Source organism: Callospermophilus lateralis, chromosome 7, assembly GCF_048772815.1.
Source record: "Callospermophilus lateralis isolate mCalLat2 chromosome 7, mCalLat2.hap1, whole genome shotgun sequence".
NCBI classification, from domain to species: domain Eukaryota; kingdom Metazoa; phylum Chordata; class Mammalia; order Rodentia; family Sciuridae; genus Callospermophilus; species Callospermophilus lateralis.
The window spans coordinates 119,623,873-119,645,218 of NC_135311.1; the positions used below are offsets into that span (position 1 = coordinate 119,623,873).

At 51.5% G+C, this 21,346-nt stretch overlaps 1 protein-coding gene across 1 annotated transcript in view; it reads right to left on the reverse strand.

Moving 5' to 3' along the window:
* Nucleotides 1-21,346, reverse strand: part of C7H1orf94 (chromosome 7 C1orf94 homolog) — a 35,848-nt gene that overhangs the window by 1,206 nt on the left and 13,296 nt on the right. Inside the window, exons 2-6 of the mRNA XM_076863199.2 lie at nt 16,183-16,865; nt 12,731-12,979; nt 11,528-11,703; nt 7,213-7,290; nt 3,625-3,833 (exon numbers count right to left, since the gene is read on the reverse strand). Of these exons, the coding sequence (XP_076719314.2) occupies nt 3,625-3,833; nt 7,213-7,290; nt 11,528-11,703; nt 12,731-12,979; nt 16,183-16,865 (1,395 nt within the window). The remainder of the gene's footprint in view (nt 1-3,624; nt 3,834-7,212; nt 7,291-11,527; nt 11,704-12,730; nt 12,980-16,182; nt 16,866-21,346) is intronic.

Sequence of the window (21,346 nt, forward strand, 5' to 3'; positions counted from 1 at the left end):
CACAAGGTAGGTGCCTAATGCATAATTAATACCAGTGGTGATCATACCTCTTTTCCTCTCTTTCAAAAATCATACTGGGGCATAATTAATTTAAAATGATATTATTTCAAGAATACCTTGGATTACACTCTGATTGATACAATGAAGGTTGTAACCCATAACGATGATCCGTAACCACAATCCTGACACATGTGGTCTCTGATTGCTACACCCCATGCATTTCACTTCTCCAGGTTCAGAACTTACAATCAGACAAACTGCCAAGGACTTGGGCTGGACAGGATGGATGCATGCTAGAGGGTCAGGAGGAGAGAACTATCAAGTAATGCTTCCTGGAGGAGGAGAAGGAGGAGGAGGAGGAGGAGCAGCAGCAGCAGCAGCAGCAGCAGCTGGCCTGGCTTCTCGAGTGTGGTTGATCCTGTGCCCTGGCTTGCCTGGGACAGCCTCTGCAATGGTGTTCCCACTGTAATAATTACTAATACCCCTTTAACTCTCAAGTTCATTACTGCTTGGAAAACCAACTGTGCGGTCATCCTGTCCTGATAAAAGTAGGCAAACTCTTCCTCCTTCCCTGACAACATGGAGGGCCCTTGCTCCTTCCTCTCCCACTTCCTACACTTTAGTCTCTTGTTTCCTGCGTTCCCTGTCCCCCAGACCCAACTCTCCAGTTAGGCCCTCACATCCTCTCTGCCTGGTGCAGCCCCACCTGGCTCTCCATTCACTCGGTACTGCTTGCTCAGAAGCCCCCAACGCCTCCTCGTGCTCTGCCTCAGGGATCCTGGGTTCCCTGGGATAGTGCCCCGTTTGGCTTTCCACCACCGAGATCCCACACTCTCCTCCAGGAAATGCTTCCTGCTTTCCTCCTACTCTTTCTCCCACCTCACTAGAGGATCCTTCTTAAATCCTCTGCTGGTTCTTCCAATCTCCAGCCTTTCCTCCACCTGCTGCGGGCTCAGTCCTTGGGTCTGAAGAGCTTCTCTACACACATACATTCCCTGGCCATCTCATCCCACCCCCTTTCATTCCATTCCATCCCATTCTTGAAATATCATCAATATGCTAATGACTCCCACATTTATTCCCAGCCCCAACCTGTCCCCTGAGCTCTAGACTCCTATATCCACCTGTTCATCAATTATCTAACAAGCATCTCCATGTTCACATGTCCAAGACCCAAGCTCTGCAGTACTGGGATTGAACCTAGAGTCTCACTCATGCCAGGAAAGTGCCCTACCAATGAGCTACATTCCTAGTACCCCACCACCTACCACCTCACGATTTTCCTTTCTCCCTCTCTTTTTAAAAATTTCAAGACAGGATCTTGCTAAGCTGACTCAGGCTGGACTCAGAATTAAGATCCTCCTGCCTCAGCCTCCCCAGTAGCCGGATCACACATGGGTGTCACAGCTCCCCGCTAAAGACCAAAGAGATCCTTGCTTTAGTCATGTTGGCCTCTGCATCTTGCGGTGGCCACTCATCCATGCACACAAGTCCAGAACCTAGAGATCATGCTGGATTCCTCCTTTCCATAGTCCACATCCAGCCATCAAATCCCATCAACTTTGCCAAGAAGATGAACATCCCAGATCTTTTCATTTGTCCTCTTTTCCTGTGGTCGCCACACACCAGAAAAAGGCTCCTAACCTGATCCCCTGCACCACTTCTCACCCTCAGAGTCCGTACGTTGGCTAATGTGTTCTGTTGTATACAGAAATTTAGAACATGTCCTCACCGTTTAAAAGTCTTCCTGGCTTCCCACTGAACGGCCCATGCCCACCACATCCTGTCCATCTGGCCCTGGCCTGCAGATTCCAATTCTACCCCCCGCCACCCCTTCCAGCTCTCACTGGGACCCAGCCACACGTTTCATCTGGGAGCCTTTGCACTCTATCCTTTCTGCTCCCCATATATATGCATGGCTCACTCATTCTCTCACTTAGATCTCAGCTCAAGAGACCTCCCTTGATTCTCCGTCCCCTCCTCCCCGGCACCTGACTTCACAGGTGTGTTTATCTCCTTGTTGTCTCTCTCCTCCCCTAGAATGTGAGCTCCTTGAGAGAAGAACACCTCGCGTCTTGTTCGCTGCGGTGCCAATTCACTGGGATGTGCACACATCTTCCATGGATCCTCAGGCCAAGCAGCCAAAAGCCTTTAATAATCCAACCCCAATCTCCCTTTTCTAATCCTGTTTTCCACCTTTTTCAGGAACAAATCTAATACTTCCACCAGCAGCAGCCCTTATCCTCAGGCCTTGGGCTTGCTCTGTTCCTTCCTGCCTGGGGTCTCTCTCTTCCAGCCTGGAATGCACCGGAACCTCCCATCCTGCAGGGCTCCTGCCTCTGGCCTCAGGCCACCTTGATGGTCTTCCCCAGTTGCCGGGGCACTGACGTCCTTGTGCTCAGGTCTCTGTTCTCAACTCTCTCAATCTCTCCTATTCCTGTGCAGGTCCCCTGCAGGCTAACTTCAAATTTACTCCAGAAATTAACACAGCACCGCACACGGGAGGTGTGTTGGGTGCAACCCACCAGGAGGTGCTCTACAAAAAGAAGGATGGGAAGTGGGGAGGGAGGGAGGGAGGAAGAGAGAAAGAAAGAGATAAAAGGGGCTGTGGATATCACGTTCAAACCACACTATCGACCACCTTCTTGAACATTTCCCATGCACCCTAGGAAATTAAATGATCTGAGAATTCCAACAGTTAAGAAATCTGTTTATCTTTGTTTCTCACAGCTTTCCCCAAACAGATCTGACTGCAGAAACCTCTTTCTAACATTTATCCCTTTTAAGGAGACATTCAGGGGAAATGCAGATGGAAAGAAGGGGGGTTGGGGAATGTGGAAGGGACACTACAGGGAAGGGTCTGTGAGGATGGGAATCAATGTCAGGTCACAGAGTCGGATTCTAATCCTATTAAGTGAATTTCTCAAACTGGGGCACAGATGCCCCATCGTGTGCCTGGGAGACCACGGGGATGACACGGCGCGGCCTGTCTCTTGGAGCGTCAATATCAGTTGAAGATTTGGTCGGTGCGACGAGTGGCTGGTCATTATTATATTAAAACAAACACAAATGTGTTACTCAACAGCATGTTAAATTTGAATGGAATTGTCAGCTCAAACATGGAGTTAGTGTTGGCTGTTTTCTGCTAAGCCCTCAGATTATCCCAGGAAATGAGTCTCTCTGCTGTTGGGGGCTGTGGTGGAAAAGCGTGATCAGTTCTGATAAGCAGGTGAAGGCCCTTCAGCAGGGCTGCCCGGAAGTCAATGGGATGTTCTGGGGGGATTAGGCTGGTGGGGGCTTAGGGTGTAGCCCAGGGAGGGACAGCCAGAGAATCACCTGGGCACGTCCTGTTTTTAAACTCAGCAAGTGGGTAGGGAATGTGGTCAAGCTCTCCACTTGCCTTCTGTGGGGCAGGGTGCCCACTGCCTTATGCCTGGACAATTGCCACTGGACTGTAGGGCCACACTCCCAAACAGAGGGGCCTCCCAGGATCTAGACTCTGCTCACCTCTCCACACCAGGTCCTCGCATACCAAGAAAGGCTCTGTGGAGCCCACCCCACTCGCCCCCATCCCAGCAGCTCCCTGGATACAAGCCCGACCCCCAGTGTGGGCTGAGGACTCACCCATATCCTTGGGGGAAGAGGTACTGCGGCCCGTCTCCTGCCATGGGGGAAGGGTCTCGGGGGTTGGTGGACAGCTTTTGAGGCGTCCTCTGCGGGTATGGATAGTTGGGCTGGACGAAGGGGATGTAGCTTAACAGGGGGGTGTAGGACGAGCGGAAGATCTGCTGTCCCATCTGCTGTCCCATCTGTGGGGGGTTGTATGGTGTCACCTGCAGGTCAGAGAGGAGAGAGGGGCAGGGTCACCATTTCTCAGCCCTAACCCAAACTCCAGTAAGTCACTGCAGGGTCCACAAAAGACAGTATGGTGGGGTGGGACAAGCCCCGAGCTGGGCAAGTTACCTAAGGTATCTGAGTCTTGGGTCCCGCATCTGTCAGATGGGCAGACACTCTCTACCTTGTGTGGAAATGGAGTCAGTTGATATAAGTAGAGACGGGCACAAAATAAATAGCAGTTAAATTGTATTTCCATTCTTTTCCCTGCCTTCCTACCTCAGTAACCATTCCCAAAGGTTCTTGTTCATTATTTAAGTTTTTATTCAAATCTTGGAATGTACACAATGCTGGCTTCTATCTTAGGATCTCAATAGACACCAAGTCCAAGACCGCCCACCCACTGGACACACTGGTGATGGCAGGCATGTTCCCTCTCTGTGCTGACCACTGTGGCAATCACCAGCCGCATATGGTTACTGAGCATTTGAAATCTGCCTGGTGTGAACAAGGAGGTGAATTTTGAATTTTTAAATTTTAATTCATTTAAGTAAGATTTTTTATTTAAATGTATTTAAGCTTAAAAAGCTACACAAAGCTAGTGGCTACCATATTGGTCAATGTGGGTAGAGGAGATAAGGCAAAAAAACGGGCAATGGGTTCAGGTCAAATCCAAGAGACAGGCAGGAACTCAGTGGGGTTTCTGAGACTACATGGAACAAGATCCCACCATCCCCCAGGGCTCCAGCTTTCCTGCTCCCAATAAGGGATCATCCATCTTACTTGCTGATATTGCTACGACTCCAAGACAGTGCCTGCCACTGTCCCATTTGGGGTGGGTTAGACGGTGGCTTCTCAGTAAATACATGCTGAATGAGCCAGGTGCAATGGCTCACGCCTGTAATCTCAGCTCCTCAAGAGACTGAGGCAGGAGAATCACAAGTTGGAGGCCAGCTTGGGCAACTTAGTAAGACCCCATCTCAAAATAAAAAATAAAAAGAGCTTGGATATAGCCCAGCAGGCGAGACCCTGGGCTCAGGCCCCCAGTATCCTCCCCACAACAAAAATGTTAAATGAATGCAATAAACAGGGGACTGGGGTGGTGGAAAGGGGGACCACTAGGCATCTGCTCACCTGAAGTGGTGGGAACCCACCGCAGCCTGAGCCCTCTGTTCTCTACTCACAGCTTCCAATGGGAGAGAACCTTTTCTCCTCTGACGCTGTGGCTCATCTGACCCCTGTGTGCTAAGGGGACTTTCAGTCAAGACGGGGGGAAGCTTCTTGATTTCCACTTCAACAGGAAGGCCTGGAGTCCCAGTGCCCCGGGACAGCCCTCTCTTGCCCTGCATGCCTTTGTCTGATAAACACCCACCAGGCTCACGCTCTCGGAGTTCCTAGGATGTGTGGGCCCTGCATACAGCCCTGGGAGGCAGCCATGATCATTCCCATTTTGGAGATGAGGAAACTGAGGTTCAGAGGAGTGAAGTGACTTGCTCAGTGAACGTCTCCAGTTCTGAGCTGGGGTCAGAAGCCCAGCAGGGAGAGCCCAGAGCCTGTGCCCTCCTCCAACATTGTTCTGCTATGTTCTCTCCAGAGGCAGAGCTCCTGCCCTGGTCCTTGCCATCACCCTCAGAGAAGAGATTCAGGGTCTGGTACAGACACAGGCACCAGAACCCCAAAGGTCCAGCATGCCAGGAGCTTCCAGAAAGGGCTCAGGAGAGCACCTCCCAGGCAGACCCTGTGGGGCACATGGAAGGAGATACCTCTGGTCCTCATGGCACGGGAAGGCCCTGAGCCTGGAAGAGATGAAGGGATGAAGCTGGTCCCAGGGCACACGCATGCTGTGTGCAGAAATGTACCCAGGATTCCACAGAACCAACCAAAGCCATCAAACAGGCTTTGTATGTTTCTCTGGAACCATCTCTAAATATACCCCTCACTGACAAAAGCAACAGATCAGTGTGCCCTGAATGCCACATTTGTATAAAAATGTTTATATAAATAGATGCCACTGGAAAGACACATAAGCAAGGATTGCCTCTAGGTGTTTAAATTCTTTTTTACCATGTTTTATATTACTTTTCTCAAATATACACATGCATACAATTGTCTACAGGACTGGAACCCCGTGGGAGATGCCACTGTTGCTAGGGTGGAGGTGATGGACCGGGAATTCCTGAAGGGGGTCTCTCTCATCCCCGCTTCATCTCAGGATGCAAAGAGCTCCTACTGCTGATCAAGCAGTCCTGACCCAAGGAATAAAGTGCCCTACACCCATGAATACTTCTCTACCTTCTGGAACATTCTAGCATATTCCAGGTCAGAGGTGCAGTTTGCAGAGAAAGTAGAGGGATCTTTGAGGAGGAAGGAGAGGCAGAAGAATCTGGAGTTGGGTGTGGGGTGCCCATCTGAGTGTGAGGTGCCAGGCCATGTGGCAGGCTGGACTCTGGTACCCTCTACACCCTCATCCTCAGCACCTTTCCTCACACTCCCACCCCTGCCCCAAGACCATCTGTGTGTGCACCTGTATGCACGGTCACTCAGGCAGCCTGGGGGCATATGTACGCCTGTATCTGTAAGTATACGTGCTCGGCGTGTGTGTTTGCATTGCTGTCTCTGTCTCTGTGTATGTGTATACAAGAGGCACTAAGGCAGGTGACTGGGCGCCTGGGACTGCAGAGGTCGAGCCCTAATTCTGCCACTCTGTGATTGTCCGACAGGTATTCATCCCAACCTACCTGTGGAAGTAACCTTGCCAGCTTTAACCAATAAGACTGCACACCCAGTGAAATTTGAATTTCAGGTAAACAATGAATAAGTTTTTAGCATAAGTATAGGATATGACTAAAATGTATTCATTGCTTATCTGAAATTCAAATTTCATTGGGTGTCCTGTATCTTAACGGTCAAGCCTACACGGCAGGGATGGGACTCCCCGCACACTGATGCAGGGCAGACTGTGATTGGCTTTGGTCAGTGGAAGGTGGGTGGCAGTCACCATGCACCAGCTCTGCACCTCCTGTGCTCCTGCCACCTAACACAGGATAAGCAACAACTCCCACAGCTTCAGCCCAGACCCAAAGGACGAACGAATGCAAGGAACAGGGCGGAACCTGATCCACAGCCCAGTTCAGCCAACCTGTCAACTCTGGAATGAGAAATCAACATTCAGAATTGATGTCTGTAGCTCCAATGACTCTGGAGGCTGAGGCAGGAAGGTCGCAAGTTCAAGACCAGCTTGAGCACCTTAGCATGGCCCTAAGCAATTTAGTGAGAAGCTGTCTCAAAATTGAAAAAAGAAGAAAAAAAAAAAAAAAAAGAGGGCTGGGATGTAGCTTAATGGTTAAGTGCCCCGGGCTCATCCATACTCATACTCACCTGTCGGGAGTAACACCCCAGCTGGGGGTGCACAGGCTGCTGATAGGGCGTCCTGGCTGAGCGCTGGGGGTGCAGGCCCTGGGGAGACAGGAAGAGAGGGGCTTGGTGTTTCTGGGCAAGGGCTACAGCCATGCCTGGCTCCCACACCAGCATCTGCAGACAGAAGTGAGCTGGTCCCATCACACTGCACCTGTCGCTGCCTGAGGCCACCTAGATTTAGGCCAAGATGAGCCCAACTCATGCTGCGGGGAAGCTCCACTTAGGCAGTCTTCATAATGTTTAAACTGCCTCCTGAATCCCAGATCTGCCCTGCAGTGGCTCTGTGACTGGGAGCAAGCTGCTTGGCCTCTCTGAGCCTTTTCCCTTGTCTACAGAATTATGTGTGTTCAGGCCTGCAAAGCCCATGAAGAAAGCCACGTTCTCTGTTGCTGTCTGCACACCTTTGCTAAGTGCTTTCCCCAGGTCCCATTCCTGCCCTAACACACGAGACATCCAGGTACATCCATGTAAGTGTGAGAGTGTGTGTGTGTGGGGGGGGATTAGTGTGGGGATAAATGAGTTAATGCATCTAAAGAGCTGAGAACAGTGCCCGGCACACAGTAAGGACTTGGTAAATGTTAGGTCTGTCCATCATCTCCCGCTGACCCCTCCCTTGAACAGGCTCTCTGGCAGCTTATGAAAATTTTATTCACAATTCTGTCAGGGTGTGGGTGCTTTGGGGTGTACATTTGTTCCCACACAGACACAAGATACACACACACACACTGAGCATGCAGCCCATGAGCCCTCCAGCCTCAGGTTCTGTCTGCCCACCTTACCTGCCCCCCCCACTAGGCTCAAAGCCCAGCCAGGACCTCCCCCACTAGCCTCTGCACTCTGAGGTGCTGCCTCCTTTCTGGGCTCAGTTTGTGCCAGTTACCAAAGGGGTGGGGGGCAAAACTCTGCCCTTGACTTTCCCAGGCTCCTCATGAAAAGCTGTGGAACCCCTGACCTGGTTCAGGGGGGAGTCCCTCAGCTCCTGCTGCCCCACCTTCTAGGTACCCAAGAAGACACATGCTCCCGGAGCCCCACCCCACTCTCTGTTCCCCAAGAACAAGACACACATTCCTATGGTGATCTCTTCCACGTCCACAAGCCAGCCCTTCACCACAAACCAGCTCTCCTCCTCTCCCCTGTACTCCAAGCCCTGAAGCTAGCAGCCTCACCTTTATGACCCAATGGGGTCCCTGTGACACCCACCTTGTCACGCAGAGCGAGTGGCCTCGCCCGTTCCCAGCCCTCAGTCTGCTGCTGCAAGGCCACTGAGCAGGTGGCTGAGTGTCCCTCCCCTGCCTCACCCCTCCCCCATGGACCCCTTTAGCACTTAACCCTGCCTTCCACAGCCACCTTGCCCAGCAGAGGACAGGTGGCCACCTCCACCCCACCCACCTCGGCCCCCGGACCTGGGAGGAGAGCAGCTGCCCACCCAGTCCTTGACTTCAGGACCCAAGGGCCACAGTCAACAGGATAAGAACACCATCTGACTTCAAGGACACTGGCGGTTGTTAGGACGGCACGTCTACAGTCGCGATTTTGTCAACTCGGGTAGGGTAACCGTACTTTCACTCTTGTTTGCTTGAGGCTGTGGCCTTCTGCTACCCAGCCTCCCTCTTCATCATCAGGAGCAGAGTTCTTTTATGCTAAGTACCCGGGGGAGCCGCTGGGCCTCCTCTATGCACGGGACTTCCTCCTCCTCACCTCTGGTCCCTCGACCAAGGAGCTCTGAGTAAATTCGATTTATTCCTAATGCCACGTGGGGAAGAAGCCGGAAGAGAGTAGACCCCATTTGTCATCTTCTGCCACTTCAAGGATTGTGGAGACCCCCGACCCCATTTTCTTGGAAGATCAGGGCTAAGTAATGACGACACCAAAATCCACTCCATCTCCCACTTCAGCTTTTACGGCCTGTTCCCATTCCTGGGCTCAATCCTTACCCCAGATCAATCTGTGCTGCTTCTGCTGCTGTTGCTATGATTACGATGAACCCATCTCACAAAGGAAGAAACTGGGACTCAGAGCAGCTAATTAACCTGCCCACGGCCACACAGTTTGGAAGCAGCAGGATCGTTCCATCCAAATCTACCCATTTTGAAATCTGCCTTCTATCATCTCGGACCCCTTGATCAGCTGTTTTGAAGCTACACAGCATTATGAGATCTTGAGAAGCTGCCGGAAGGTAAATTATGCTGTCTGTTGTTACTTCCTGGGAGGGTCAACTCTTTGCGTGGCCCCCTGCAGCTGTGTCCATTCAGTGTGTGAACTGCCTCACGGAACCCAGCAGGTCCTCAGAGCCAGAGAACCCCTTCCACTGCTCCTGCCCAGAAGCTGGGGAACCTTGTCAGAGTAAACCCTGCAATGCAAACCTCTGCCTCTCTGAAGACAGGGGAACGTCATGCTCAGACAATATGTCCATTTCTCGCCCACTCCGAAAGAGTCAAGGCGGAAGAAATCAACACCGCAGAGTGATGCCACCCAGACTTAGCACAGCCAACCATTGCAAATTAGCTTTCCATGGTGCGCTCCCCGGGCGCGTCTGAGAGTGGATGTGTGCGCGCCACCTACAACCCTGCGACTGTTCCTCCCTCGGAGGTGGAGGAGCATCAGCTGGTCTGTGATGTACTTCTTGGTCATCTTTGAGTCCTCTCACCTAGCCCAACACTCTGCTTATAAAAGCGTGGAGCAAAGGTTTTTTAAAATTCCTTAAGTGCATGAGTAAATAGAAATGGGTGAATCACTAAATAGTGAAATAAATAAACCATGAATAAGCAAGCCTCAAATGCAAGGGTAGAAGAACACTGGTGAAGGAATCCGTGAATCAAGGAGCGACACGTTTCTCTCAGGACCTGTGTAAAGACAGCGTGGCTGATGGGAGACGGGCAGGCTTTCATCTCCCCTTAGATCACCCTGCGCTGCAAGCCCTGGCCTCTCCGTGGCCACTTGTTCTCTTTAGCAAACAGACAAGCTTAAAAACAAAACAGAGGAACAGAGAAACAGAACCCTTTGGGATCCAGGAGCTAAGTCTGGTGGGTCAGCTAGGCGGGTCTTACCTAGAGTGGAAGAGACCCGCTTCTGCCCTGGACGTCTAAGCCTCAAGGTTGGTGCTCTCTTGCAAAGAAAGAAATGGCTCAGATGCCAAGGGGGTGGTGAGAGGGGAAGGGACGTGGAGGAAAGTAAACTGAATCCGAGTGTATTTCCTTCTGCTTTTCCTCTTTTCCCTTTCCAGGCTTTGCTGGGCCAGGAGGGTACAGCCGATGGCCAAACTCCTGGACATCCGAACCCCAAGGACCTGCACCTCCCCGCACAACTACGTGCTACTCTGGAGAGGAATGAGGAAGGGGAACCGAAGACAGAAATCTTAAATGCTGAGCATCTTTCCTAGGGGGAAAAACAAAACAACAAAAAAAACAACACCTGAGCACTACCTAGAGGGACTGTTTCAGTTATTGGATTGGACAAAGTCTTAAACTAGAGTGGACATTTATTTGATTCTTCCCTCCTTCTACTGAGTGGGCTGCAGCTCTTAAGGGATATTAAGTTAAATGGACAAAATAAAGAAACTACATTTTCCCTGCATAAATAAGTTCTGTGAGTGAAATTTCAAACCCTGCCACAAGGGCTTCGCCTTTCCTTTCTGTCTGGTCATAATTCCTTCTTAACGAGGAGCCTAAGACCAAGGATACACGTCCAGCCACCTTGGCTGGCACAAGCAAAGGCTGCCCAGATAAAGTTTAGATAAGATGGTCACCGTTTGACCTCCAAACCACAACACTGGGGAGTGAATGGGGATGTCATTAGTAATCATTCTGGGACCAAGTGCCTAAGCTGAGATGGTCCCAAGTCAACCAAGATGAAGGCCATCTAATTTTAAAGGAGTCGCAGGAGGTGGGTGGGAAATAAGGACTATGCCATCCTCCTGCTCTGGGGGACCAAGCACTTAACCAGCCAAGGCTGGCAAAGAGCTCTGGAATAATCAGCACCATGTGAACTGAAATTCAGGTGATAGAAAATTAGAACTATATATGCATACGTGTGTGTGTGTGTGTGTGTGTGTGTGTGTGTGTGGCAAGTGATCTGGTCACAATAAAAGATAGCAACAGATGAGGTAACAAGTTGATAGTGTCCTGTCATTCCCTGGGAGCCTCTGGGGTAAGGAAATGGCATTCACAGGGCGCCCAAGGATTCTTTGTGAAATAGGCTCCCTGCAAGCCACACCCCGTCATGGTGTGGAGCCCAGGTGGGATGACTGCAGGCAGAGTCCAGCCCCCCCCCCACTCACCTGATACTGCGGGAAGGTGGAGTGATTGGTGAACACCGGCGGAGGTGGGCAGTTCAGGTTGAGCCAGAAAGGCTGGTTCACTGTCGTGGAGGTCAGGGCTGTGGCAAAGCGTGGGGTGAAAACGTTCCCTGTGTACTTAAGGTTGTTCTTGTCGGCCATTGTTACTGGAGGGTTAACTGTAAGTCACAGGAGAGGTAAAGCCGTTCAGTGTTTGAGGCAGGGAGAGGCCAGGAGGCCTTCAGTCTCTTCCCCTCCCCAGAGATTCTCAGAGGTCAGGGGCTTTAAAGCTTCAAGAGGGTCCTTCAAAGTCCTGGTGAATTTCCAACCACAGGAAAACATCATCAGTTCACACCTTGCAGATCTGAAAGGGATCCCAGCAGGGTCTGGCTTGGAGCTTCTCTTTCCATCATTGGCTAGTCAAGGGGGCGGTTTAGCAAGGGATACGGCAACCCGCATTGCTATATGTCCCCAACTTAAAAAGCAAATTCTTCCAGGTGCTTTAGAAAAATCTAGCTATGTCATGCAAACAAGTGCTATGTCACTGGAATTCATTCAGATCAAACCCTTCAAACAGCCCCCCACCAGGTCCATGCGCTCAGCAGGGACTGTATCTCGGGTAGGTATTGTGTCTATCTGGGAATGACTTTTAAAATATTTTAAAACGGGATAATTCGTTGTGAAGTGACTCTAAATTAGTCCAGAAGAATGAGTTTTCTGGATATGAATTGCTTCCTGAGAAACATCTGTGTCCTGGGGGGCTTATGGGGTCAGAAATGGGCCCTCGGTTTCCCCTCCATCTGGCATCATTTTTAGAAAGGAGTTTTTGACTGAAATGACTGGAGAGGAGCACAAAGACAGAGCAGGGACTTGAAATATATCCACGTGAAAATGATTGAAAGCAGGGATTTTTTTTCCCCTTGGCTTGGGCATTTTGAGAAGCTAGGGTGTAATTCTGGGTTAGGGCTGTATTCAAAATCAACCACTGAAAATGCCCGTGTGAGCCCTGGAAGCCAACTACCTATCTCTATAATTTTATTTCCCACAAGGAACATATGGAAAAAGTCATTTCCCCGGTTCTACAATTTAAAGATCCTGACATCAAGGAAAGGCAGTGACTGGCCCTGGTTAAGACAGAGTCACACCTGGGTCTAAGAGGTCTCTGGGGTCCCTCCCCCGGGGTCCTTGCTGGCTAGGTCAGCTTACGTTTCAGCTCCAGCCCATCCACCTCCACTTTGCTGCGAAGCCTCAGCTGCCCGCTCGGGTTCTTGGTGGCACCAAAGAACTCATAAAGCAGGTTCTTCTCGGCCGGCCATGCAGGCTTCTTGGTGGACATGGTGCCCACTGGGTCAATGCAACCTTCCTCACTGCAGGTGTCCTTCCGGCTCTGGGGCCACTGGCTGAGGAAGAGGCTCTCTCGACCCTTGGCCAGCTCCTTGCTGCCAGGATTCCGTTCTGGAGCAGGAGAGAAACGGAGTCAATGCTCCCGGGGTACCAAGTGCTAGATGCAGGGAGCATCTTCTTATGTACCAGGTGACAGGTCTTCCATAGTACTCACCCGAGGCTCGGACTGGCCTGCAGACTCTCCCTCAGCCTAATGGAACCACAGTCTCTCTCTCAGGCTTTCCCTGACCACTGCCCCTTCTGGCCTTCCTGTCTCATGATCCAGATGTCTGTCCATCCATCCATTCATCCATCCATCCATCCTCATCTTCCCTCCTTCCTTCCTTCCACAGTGCCAGTCGGGGGATATAAGGATGACTTGGGCTCAGTTTTCGCCTTGAGGGGGGTGCACAGCTTGGGGCGGGGAGACACGCGTCCCTGCAGGACACGCGGTCTGAGCCCCACCGTTTGCTCCCTCACCATGGACTCCACCTCGGCTGTGTTGCTCACAGGCAGCTCGGCTCTCTTGTCAGTGCCAGGCCCTGCCCTGAGTACTGGGGACACAGGGATGAGTCAGAGCCAGACTCTGCCCTGCAGGAGCTCACAACAAGGAAGGAGAGAGAGACATGCCCAGAATAGCTCCAGGACAAGGCAGATGGGCACCACGAGGTGACAGAAGTACACAACGGGAGAAGACGGTGGCTGAGATCACTTCTATCTGAGAGGGTCCTTTTTATTCCCGGAAGGAAGTGGGGTGCAGCTAGGCTTTGCATGCAGGGGTACCTGAGAGGAGGGTGCGACAGGCCTGGGTGACTATGGACAGAGACTGGGAAGCATCAAAGAGATGCAGGAAGGACAACAATCAGAGCCAGACTCAGGACTCGCTCCAAATAGACCAAGCATCCATCCCCCCCGTGCAAGGACTGTCTGCAACACAGTGGGGGGCCCCCCACCGCGCTCTCAACCCCATGTCCTTTTAGCTTTGCAACTCTTTCTTCAAATGAAATTAAATGCATGTGTGTGGAACAGTGATGGAAAATGCTCTAAAAAAAAAATTGTATCTGGGGCTGGGGTTGTAGCTCAGTGGCAGAGCGCTTGCCTCACATACGTGAGGCACTGGGTTCGATCCTCAGCACCACATAAAAATAAATAAATAGATGAAAAAAAGATTGTGTCCATATATAACTAAAAAAAATGTTTAAAAAATTGTATCTGTACTGAACATGGGCAGACTTTTTTTTTTTTTTTTTTTGTCAATGATTCCTAAACAGCACAGTAGAGCAACAGAATAGCTAACATTTACATTCTATTAGGTATCGTAGATCCTCTAAAGATGGTGTGGAGTAGATAGGAGGGTGTGCACGAGTTAGATGCCATTTTAAATGAGGAACTTGAGCATCTGTAGATTTGGGCATCAAAAGAGAGCCCTGAAACCAACATTTGGAGGGACAACTGTATATATATATATATATATATATATATATATATATATATATATATATATATATATATGATCATATGTTTTTTAAAGCACTGCTGTGGTTGAAGCAGGGAAGAGGGTCTTTTCCTGCCAGCCCCTTCTTCCTTCCACCATCTGATGGTATCTGAAGCTCCCCAGAGATTGGCATGGGAACTTCCACCTGCCGACTAGATGGCAATGCTCTGTGCTGGACACACTGCAGGCACCTGGGGACTCTGGTCACAGAGGGATCAGAAGAAGTGGACCTGATCCCACCTGATTCTAGGACCTCCAACCCGGTGGCCTTGAGAGTTGAGCATGCGCCCAACTGGGTCTGCCTTCCCAGAACTGTCCCAGCAGAGGAGAGCTGCTCCAGCCTGGGCCAGTTTGGCAGCCAGTGGTGTTTTTAGTAAAATGCATGCCCAGAGTCTCTTCTAAGAGTTTCTCTTCTTGCTGTTTCGCCGCCAGCTAGTTTGCTGAAATAACACACCCACTAATAATAGCCCTTTCCTCAGAGAAAACACACACCTGCAGCCCCACACACACCTACGAGGGCCCCTCCTCCAAGACCTGGGTACACACAATGCTCACGTTCCTGCCTGTTTCTCCTCTGCCTCTCCCGCATGTACACAATTACACACAGGACAGACACATATGTTGACATGTACACGCAGACACAAACAGATTCACCCCCTCTGCATTTGCTCTAACAAACACACCTACACTGGCAAAGCTCTCTTTGGCACAATTTTGCCCATATATTTGTACATGCATCACAAATGGTCAGGAGGGTGGGTGGGCAGGACCACTTCCAATCCCACAGCCCCATCTGGTAAGAATGCATCCATGGGTGATTCCAGAAGGAGGGGGAGGAAGGCCCTTCCCCCTGCCAAGAGCTCAACCCTTCCCCGCCACAACCCCCAAAGCCCATCATCTCAAAGCTCTCTGGCTCTCCCAGGCCTTCCCAACACTGAATCCAGCTGGTGATCCCTGGCTCCATTGTTCTGGACTCCAGACAGTGCTCAGAATACAGAATGTTCTCAGGGGTGATTGTGTTCTTATTCTCTCAGGGAGATGAATGTGGGCCCTCGTGATACGGGCATCTCTGTTATCCACCCATGCTGACAGACTGGGGGTGATTCTTCTTTGGTTGGCATGAATATGATATATTCCCCTAGTAACTGCTCAATGTGGGCAAATGCCTCTGCCATCAGTCTGACTTCTTGGAACCAACCAGTCTGAATGGCTAGATCAGGACAAAAGACAGAATCTAAGGGGAGAGGGAAATGTGGGAAGTATCTGGGAAGCAGATCCCAGGACCAACAGGCTGAGCCATGAGAACTTATGCATCCACTTTCTGCCCCAGAGAGAGTGAGAACTAGACCTAATGGCCAGAACAAGTGCCTCCATCCCAAGCTAAGTGACCCCAGCTGCCAATCAAATTCCCCTCCAGCCATCTCCATGATGCAGCCTCAGCCTCACCGTGGACCCAGCTAGGGTAAATACTTTCTTCCTGGTGGAGTCAAAACATGGAGCCAGTTACTACATACATGGTACCGATCCCTCTTCCCAAAGTGGTCTGGATCAGGGTCTCTGCATTTGCTCACACAAGCTGTGCCCTGCCCACGGGCATCCAGCAGAGCAGGCCTGCAGGGACTGAGAGCAGCCTGCACCTGGGAGCCTGTGCCCACCCGAGAGGCTGCTTTGTCCTGCTTCACCCAATGATGCTTTATGTGTGTGCTGTGGCCCCGATGGCTTCCTAGGAGGCCGCCTCCACGCAGGCCCACTCTGTACCCCTGATCCCAGCCCCACTCACCCATCGAGTGGTGCCCCTCCAGGGTGGGGTCAGACTCGGCCTTGGAGCAGATCTTAGCAAACACGGGGAGCTGCCTCTTCTGAGCAGGGAGCTCCAAGAGTTTGTCAGGGGGTGCAGGAGGAGGTGGGGGTGGCAGCAGCAGGAATGGGCCCAGCCCTGCAGGCTCCCTGAAGCTCCCAGAGCCACTGAACATGCTGTTCTGCAGGAAGTCCTTGATGACCCGTGCCTCCTCCAGCACCATCTTGTTGTCAGGGGTCTTGGACATCTCCGTGGACTTCAGTGGAAACTGGGCCAGGAGCTTGCTGATCTCCGAGTTGGAGGCACCCAGGCTGCGGCCCCCATCCTCGGTCCCTTTGATCTTGGCAGCACGCAAGATGCCTGTCACCGTCGACAGGGCAGAATCGCAGTCCTGCCGGCTGCCAATCACAGACACGGCCACCTTCTGCTCCCGAAGGTTGTCACCAGCAACGATGGAGGCTCCAGGGCGCTCACTGCTGCCAGCCACCAAAGGAGGTGCGAGAATGCAAGGAACTGGTTCTCTGGTCCCTTGGGGAATGCCTCCGGGTGCTGCCAGGTCCCCTGAGCTCTCTTTGACCAGGATGAGGTGCTCTTTGGTGAGACTCAAGAACTCCTGCTCCACCAACAGGGAGATCTCATCCTTGCCGCTGCTGAGTTCCAGAGCTCTGCAAACAGGTCAGAGAGAGAGAGGCGGTGAGAGTGTCTGCTCACCAAGGGGTGGCTCTACAGCAGGACGCGGGCCCCAGGGAAAGGGGGCGGATGCGGCACTTGATGGAAATGTGTTTCCTGTTGAGGGAAGCCTATTGCTTTCTCAAGCAAAAAAAAAAAAAAAAGACTGACAGTCTGGCTTGGCCCCTAGACCCCAGATCTACACTGTAGCCCCGAGGCTACCTGAGTCCCTCCTTGCTGGCACTGTTCTGGCAAGATCCTGGACCCTGGACTGGCCTCACCTCAGTCATGGCTGGTGCCAGCAGTTGAGTGGTCCCTGCACTGATTCCTAAGATCTCCTGATGCCCAGCCACTGGCCTCCACCTGGAACTCAGACCTGGACACCTGCATAGACATTGCTGGCCAGCAGAAGCCCAATGGCCTCTGGTGGTCCCAGGGACACTAGGTTCCTGATGGCTGCCAGTCCTCAGCCCCACCTTCCTGCCATCATCCCTGGCAAGGGGCACCTTCTTTCCTGGCACTCTCAGGGGCACCAGGGGTACTGAGCTTACCACCATCTGTTCTCCTACTCGGTGGGCTCCTGTGAGGGCCGGGTGAGGTAGCCTACACCTCGAACACCTGAAAAACTGCTCAGCACGCTAGCCCTGGGGATACTGAGGAAAAAGATGATGAAAGGCAGACCCCATGAGAGGAGAGGGCACTGGTGTCCCCAAAACAGTGCCCATGGAGTGCCCCAGCAGGGGTCTTGCCTTCCTGGCAATGCTGTTTGTGTAGGGGTCTGCATGCGAGTACGCGTGCATGCACAGGCACACGTGCACATACACACAATGGACATACACATACTCGTGTGTGTGTTTGACGCACGCACACCTGGACAGGAGCAAAGAGGCACATGATTCATGTGTCAGCACACACAGCATCAGAGCAGTGGTCCCCGCATTGACCACCCACCAGAATGGGCGTCTGGTGTAGTCTAGAGGCTCCCTGCTGTCCCAGCACGAACCCTTTACCCTTTATAGTTACTGGGTCCTGCGGAGGCACAGGGGTCCTGAGGTAGGGAGTGGGGAGTCAGGGTGCTTGTGCCAAAAAATAGGTAGGGAGTGTGTATGAATCTTCTGAGCCCTGAGGCTCCCACCCTTTCAGCACCTCAGTGAGGCTAGGAGCAAGGCCCCTCCAGAAAACCGGACCTGGGTTTGAACCTGGTCACCATTCTTATTTCCTGCCAGACCCGGGAATCTCAGCATCCTCTCTGGTAAAATGACAGTGACGCTCTCCTCCTAGGATGGAGGGGAGGATGTGGAGGGGGAATCCACACTTGAGCTCACTCAGCACATGCAGGTAGAGCTGGACCGGCCACGCCCCCCAGAGGGCCATGAGGCTGCGTGATGGTGATGTGGGGCCAGTCCCTGCTCTGGATTTTCTCCTTCCTCTCCCTCTCCACTACCCCCTCACTTCTCCCCTTTCTTTTGCCTCCTTCTCATGTCTAGACTTAGGGCTATAAATAGGTCCCACTCTCACTGCTGTGCCCCTGGGAACAATCAGAATAAAGAGGTTGCCAATCTGTGGCCCCAAGTTTCAGATCTCCTTCCTCCTCCTCCTCCTCCTCCTCCTCCTCCTCTTCCTCCTCCTCCTCCTCCCAAAGCAAACAAGTGAGTCTCCATCCCCAGGAACGGGGCATTTGAAGGAATAGCATCTGCCTTCCCTCCCTGCCCCCACCCCCAGTACCTTGCAAAGCCAGCCATATGCCAATAGCTTTTCTGGATTTGACAGACTCATTTCAATTATGTTAATTTTTAAAAACTGTGATAATGGCATTGTGGTTCTACTTAAACAACAATAATGAAAAAAAAATGAGTACTTATCTCTCAGAGATACACAGGAAAGTATTTACAGATAAAATCATGTCTGGCATCGCCTTTAGATTAATCCAGCAGAGAAGGAGGGCCTGACAGATCAAACAAGATCGGTCTCACTTTGCATATGCTGATCACCACTAAAGCTGGGGAAGACACATGGGATCGCCACACGCAAGCCACTCTACTTTTGTCTACATTTAGTTTCTGTTGTTTTTATTTTTAATGAAAGTACACACACACACACACACACACACACACACCCCTCACTACTGAATCACAGAGCAGAAAAGCAGCTCCTAAAAGACCCTTGGAGTCCTGAGGTCTTTGTACCAAAACATTCCGGGCATGGTCCCTTTTTAGCACTTAAGTGGACACTCCCAGCCCACCCAACCCAGAAGCCAGGCAGCTAAAGAGGAACCAGGAAGCCTTGGGTGCGAATCCTGGTACTGCCCCTAGATAGCTGCCAGCTAAGCCTTTCTTTTTTTTTTTTTTATTTATTTTTTATTGGTTATTCAAAACATTACAAATATTGCAGAATTTTATTTTTCCTCTGTCAAGTGCCGATAACACCTACCTCTCAAGGTCAGACCATGTGACTGCTTAGAGATGAGTTATGCAAAACACTCAGCATGAGCCTGGTGATAGCAAGCCCTGGGGAAAGGTCTGTGGCGGCATTGCTATAATGCCATTACTCTCAGTGGTCAGTTCCCAGTTACAGTGCGCCAGGTGCACTGCTGCGGGTACCTGGAGCAACGGAGGAGAAGGCACCCTCTCCGTTTCTACTCTGCAGTCCTTGTGGTGTCTGAGAAGATACTCGCGTCCCTCCCAGCATCCAGACCCCACCCCTCCAGGTCATTCTCCTCTGGACACACCACAGGGACTCTTAGAACCTAAGTGGCATTCCTCGAAGGAGCAGCTGTGTGCCAAGAACAGGTGTCCACCCTGGTTGTACCCTGAAAGGCCACCCAAGGGCATCATTTGTCATGAGTTCACCAAAGGCCAGATGGGAAGCCAGGTGCCCACAGGTGGCTCACCAAGAATGTCTGAAAGGCCACAGATCTTGTCACTGGGAGAGGGAGGAGATGGTGTGGGGCGCTGTCTGGTCCAGCTGCCCTGGATCCCTCCTCCCGCCCCAGCCGGGGCTTCCTTTCCAGGGGGAGTTCTGCAGCCAGGTCTCCCCGGCTGGGTTTTTCTCCCAATCTGAATGCAATCAGGGACGTGGCTGCTCTCATCCCATCTCTCCAGCCGCGGGAGGATCATCACGCCGAATCTTGAGCCTGTCATCCGTGGCATTAGCTGTCCCTGACAGCTCCGTGTCAGCTGCATGTCTGATGAGCACATCTTCCGAGTCTTCCGCCAATTTACAGATAGAAATGTTGAACGGCAGAGAGCCCGGGGCCAGGCCGTGGGGACACTGCTGGAGACCCTCCTCCCAGCCTGACGGTAATCCTGGATCAACACTTCGGGGGAATAAATCAGTCCAATACTATCATCCCTGCTCCACTCCTCCATGAGAAGAGCCTTTATCAAGGAGCCCGCTGCAGTCAAGATTTGCCAGAGAGTTAGAAGTCCCTGGTCCCAGGGCCTCCCCAGCCTTGCGCCCTCCACACCCAAGACAATAAGATTCGCTTGTTCCTAGTTGTTCTGGGAAACTGCCTGCCCCACAGAGTGAGGACATTCTCAGAACACAGATCAAACCATTCCCCTGCTCAAAACCCTCTTGTGGGTTCTCATTACACACGGGATAAAATTCACCCTCCTTTCTGATCTCTAGGACACTACTCAGACTGCCCCCATCTCCCCCTTCTTCCAGCCACATGGGTCTTTTATCTCTTCCTTGAAATGCCAAATTCAATCCAGCCCCAGGGACTTTGCACTTCTTTTGGAATGCCCCACCCCCATTCTCCCTGAACTGGCTCCTCCCTCTTCCTTATTCAGGCCTGGGTTCAAGGGTCATGTTCTCAAAGTGGCCTTTCCTACCCATTTTTTGAAAAGCCCCTCCACCACTTACTAGGCACTCACTAGGCATCAACTTGCTTATTTTCTCCACAGTGTCTCTCACTGTCATATAGTATTATTTTTACATCTTCACTCTCCATAATTAAATGCATTCCTCAAAGGCAGGGCCTCTCTCTTGTTCAAGATGGGGGCCTCTGAGCCTAGAACAGAGCCTGACACAAAACTCCAGCTCCATAAGTACTTTTGAGTGATCGAATGAATGAACAGGCTCACTTACATTGACCCTTGCTGGCCCCTCAGAGCTCTTTAATTCCCTGGTGCACATACCTGGTTCCTTTCTCAGGCCAGAGGCCCCCAGCTTTCTCTACTGGTTTAGTTTGGGATTCTTTTTCTGCCCTTCTATCCCCTGTTCCACCTCTGGCCTGGCATCCCATGAGCTGATCAGATGACCCTGCTTGGCCCTCCCAACCTTTGCAAAAGCAGTCCCCTGCGCAACTGGCAGAGACTCAGAGCGATCACTTGGGGGCTCACGGGACCATACTGCACACTGTGCATGACTTTGCTGAGTTTGATGTTAAACCTTCATTTTCTGAAATCTATCTTTAAAAAGATTTTATTTTTTTCCTGAGAAGTTTTGCTGGTCCTGGCACCTCTCCTGTGCT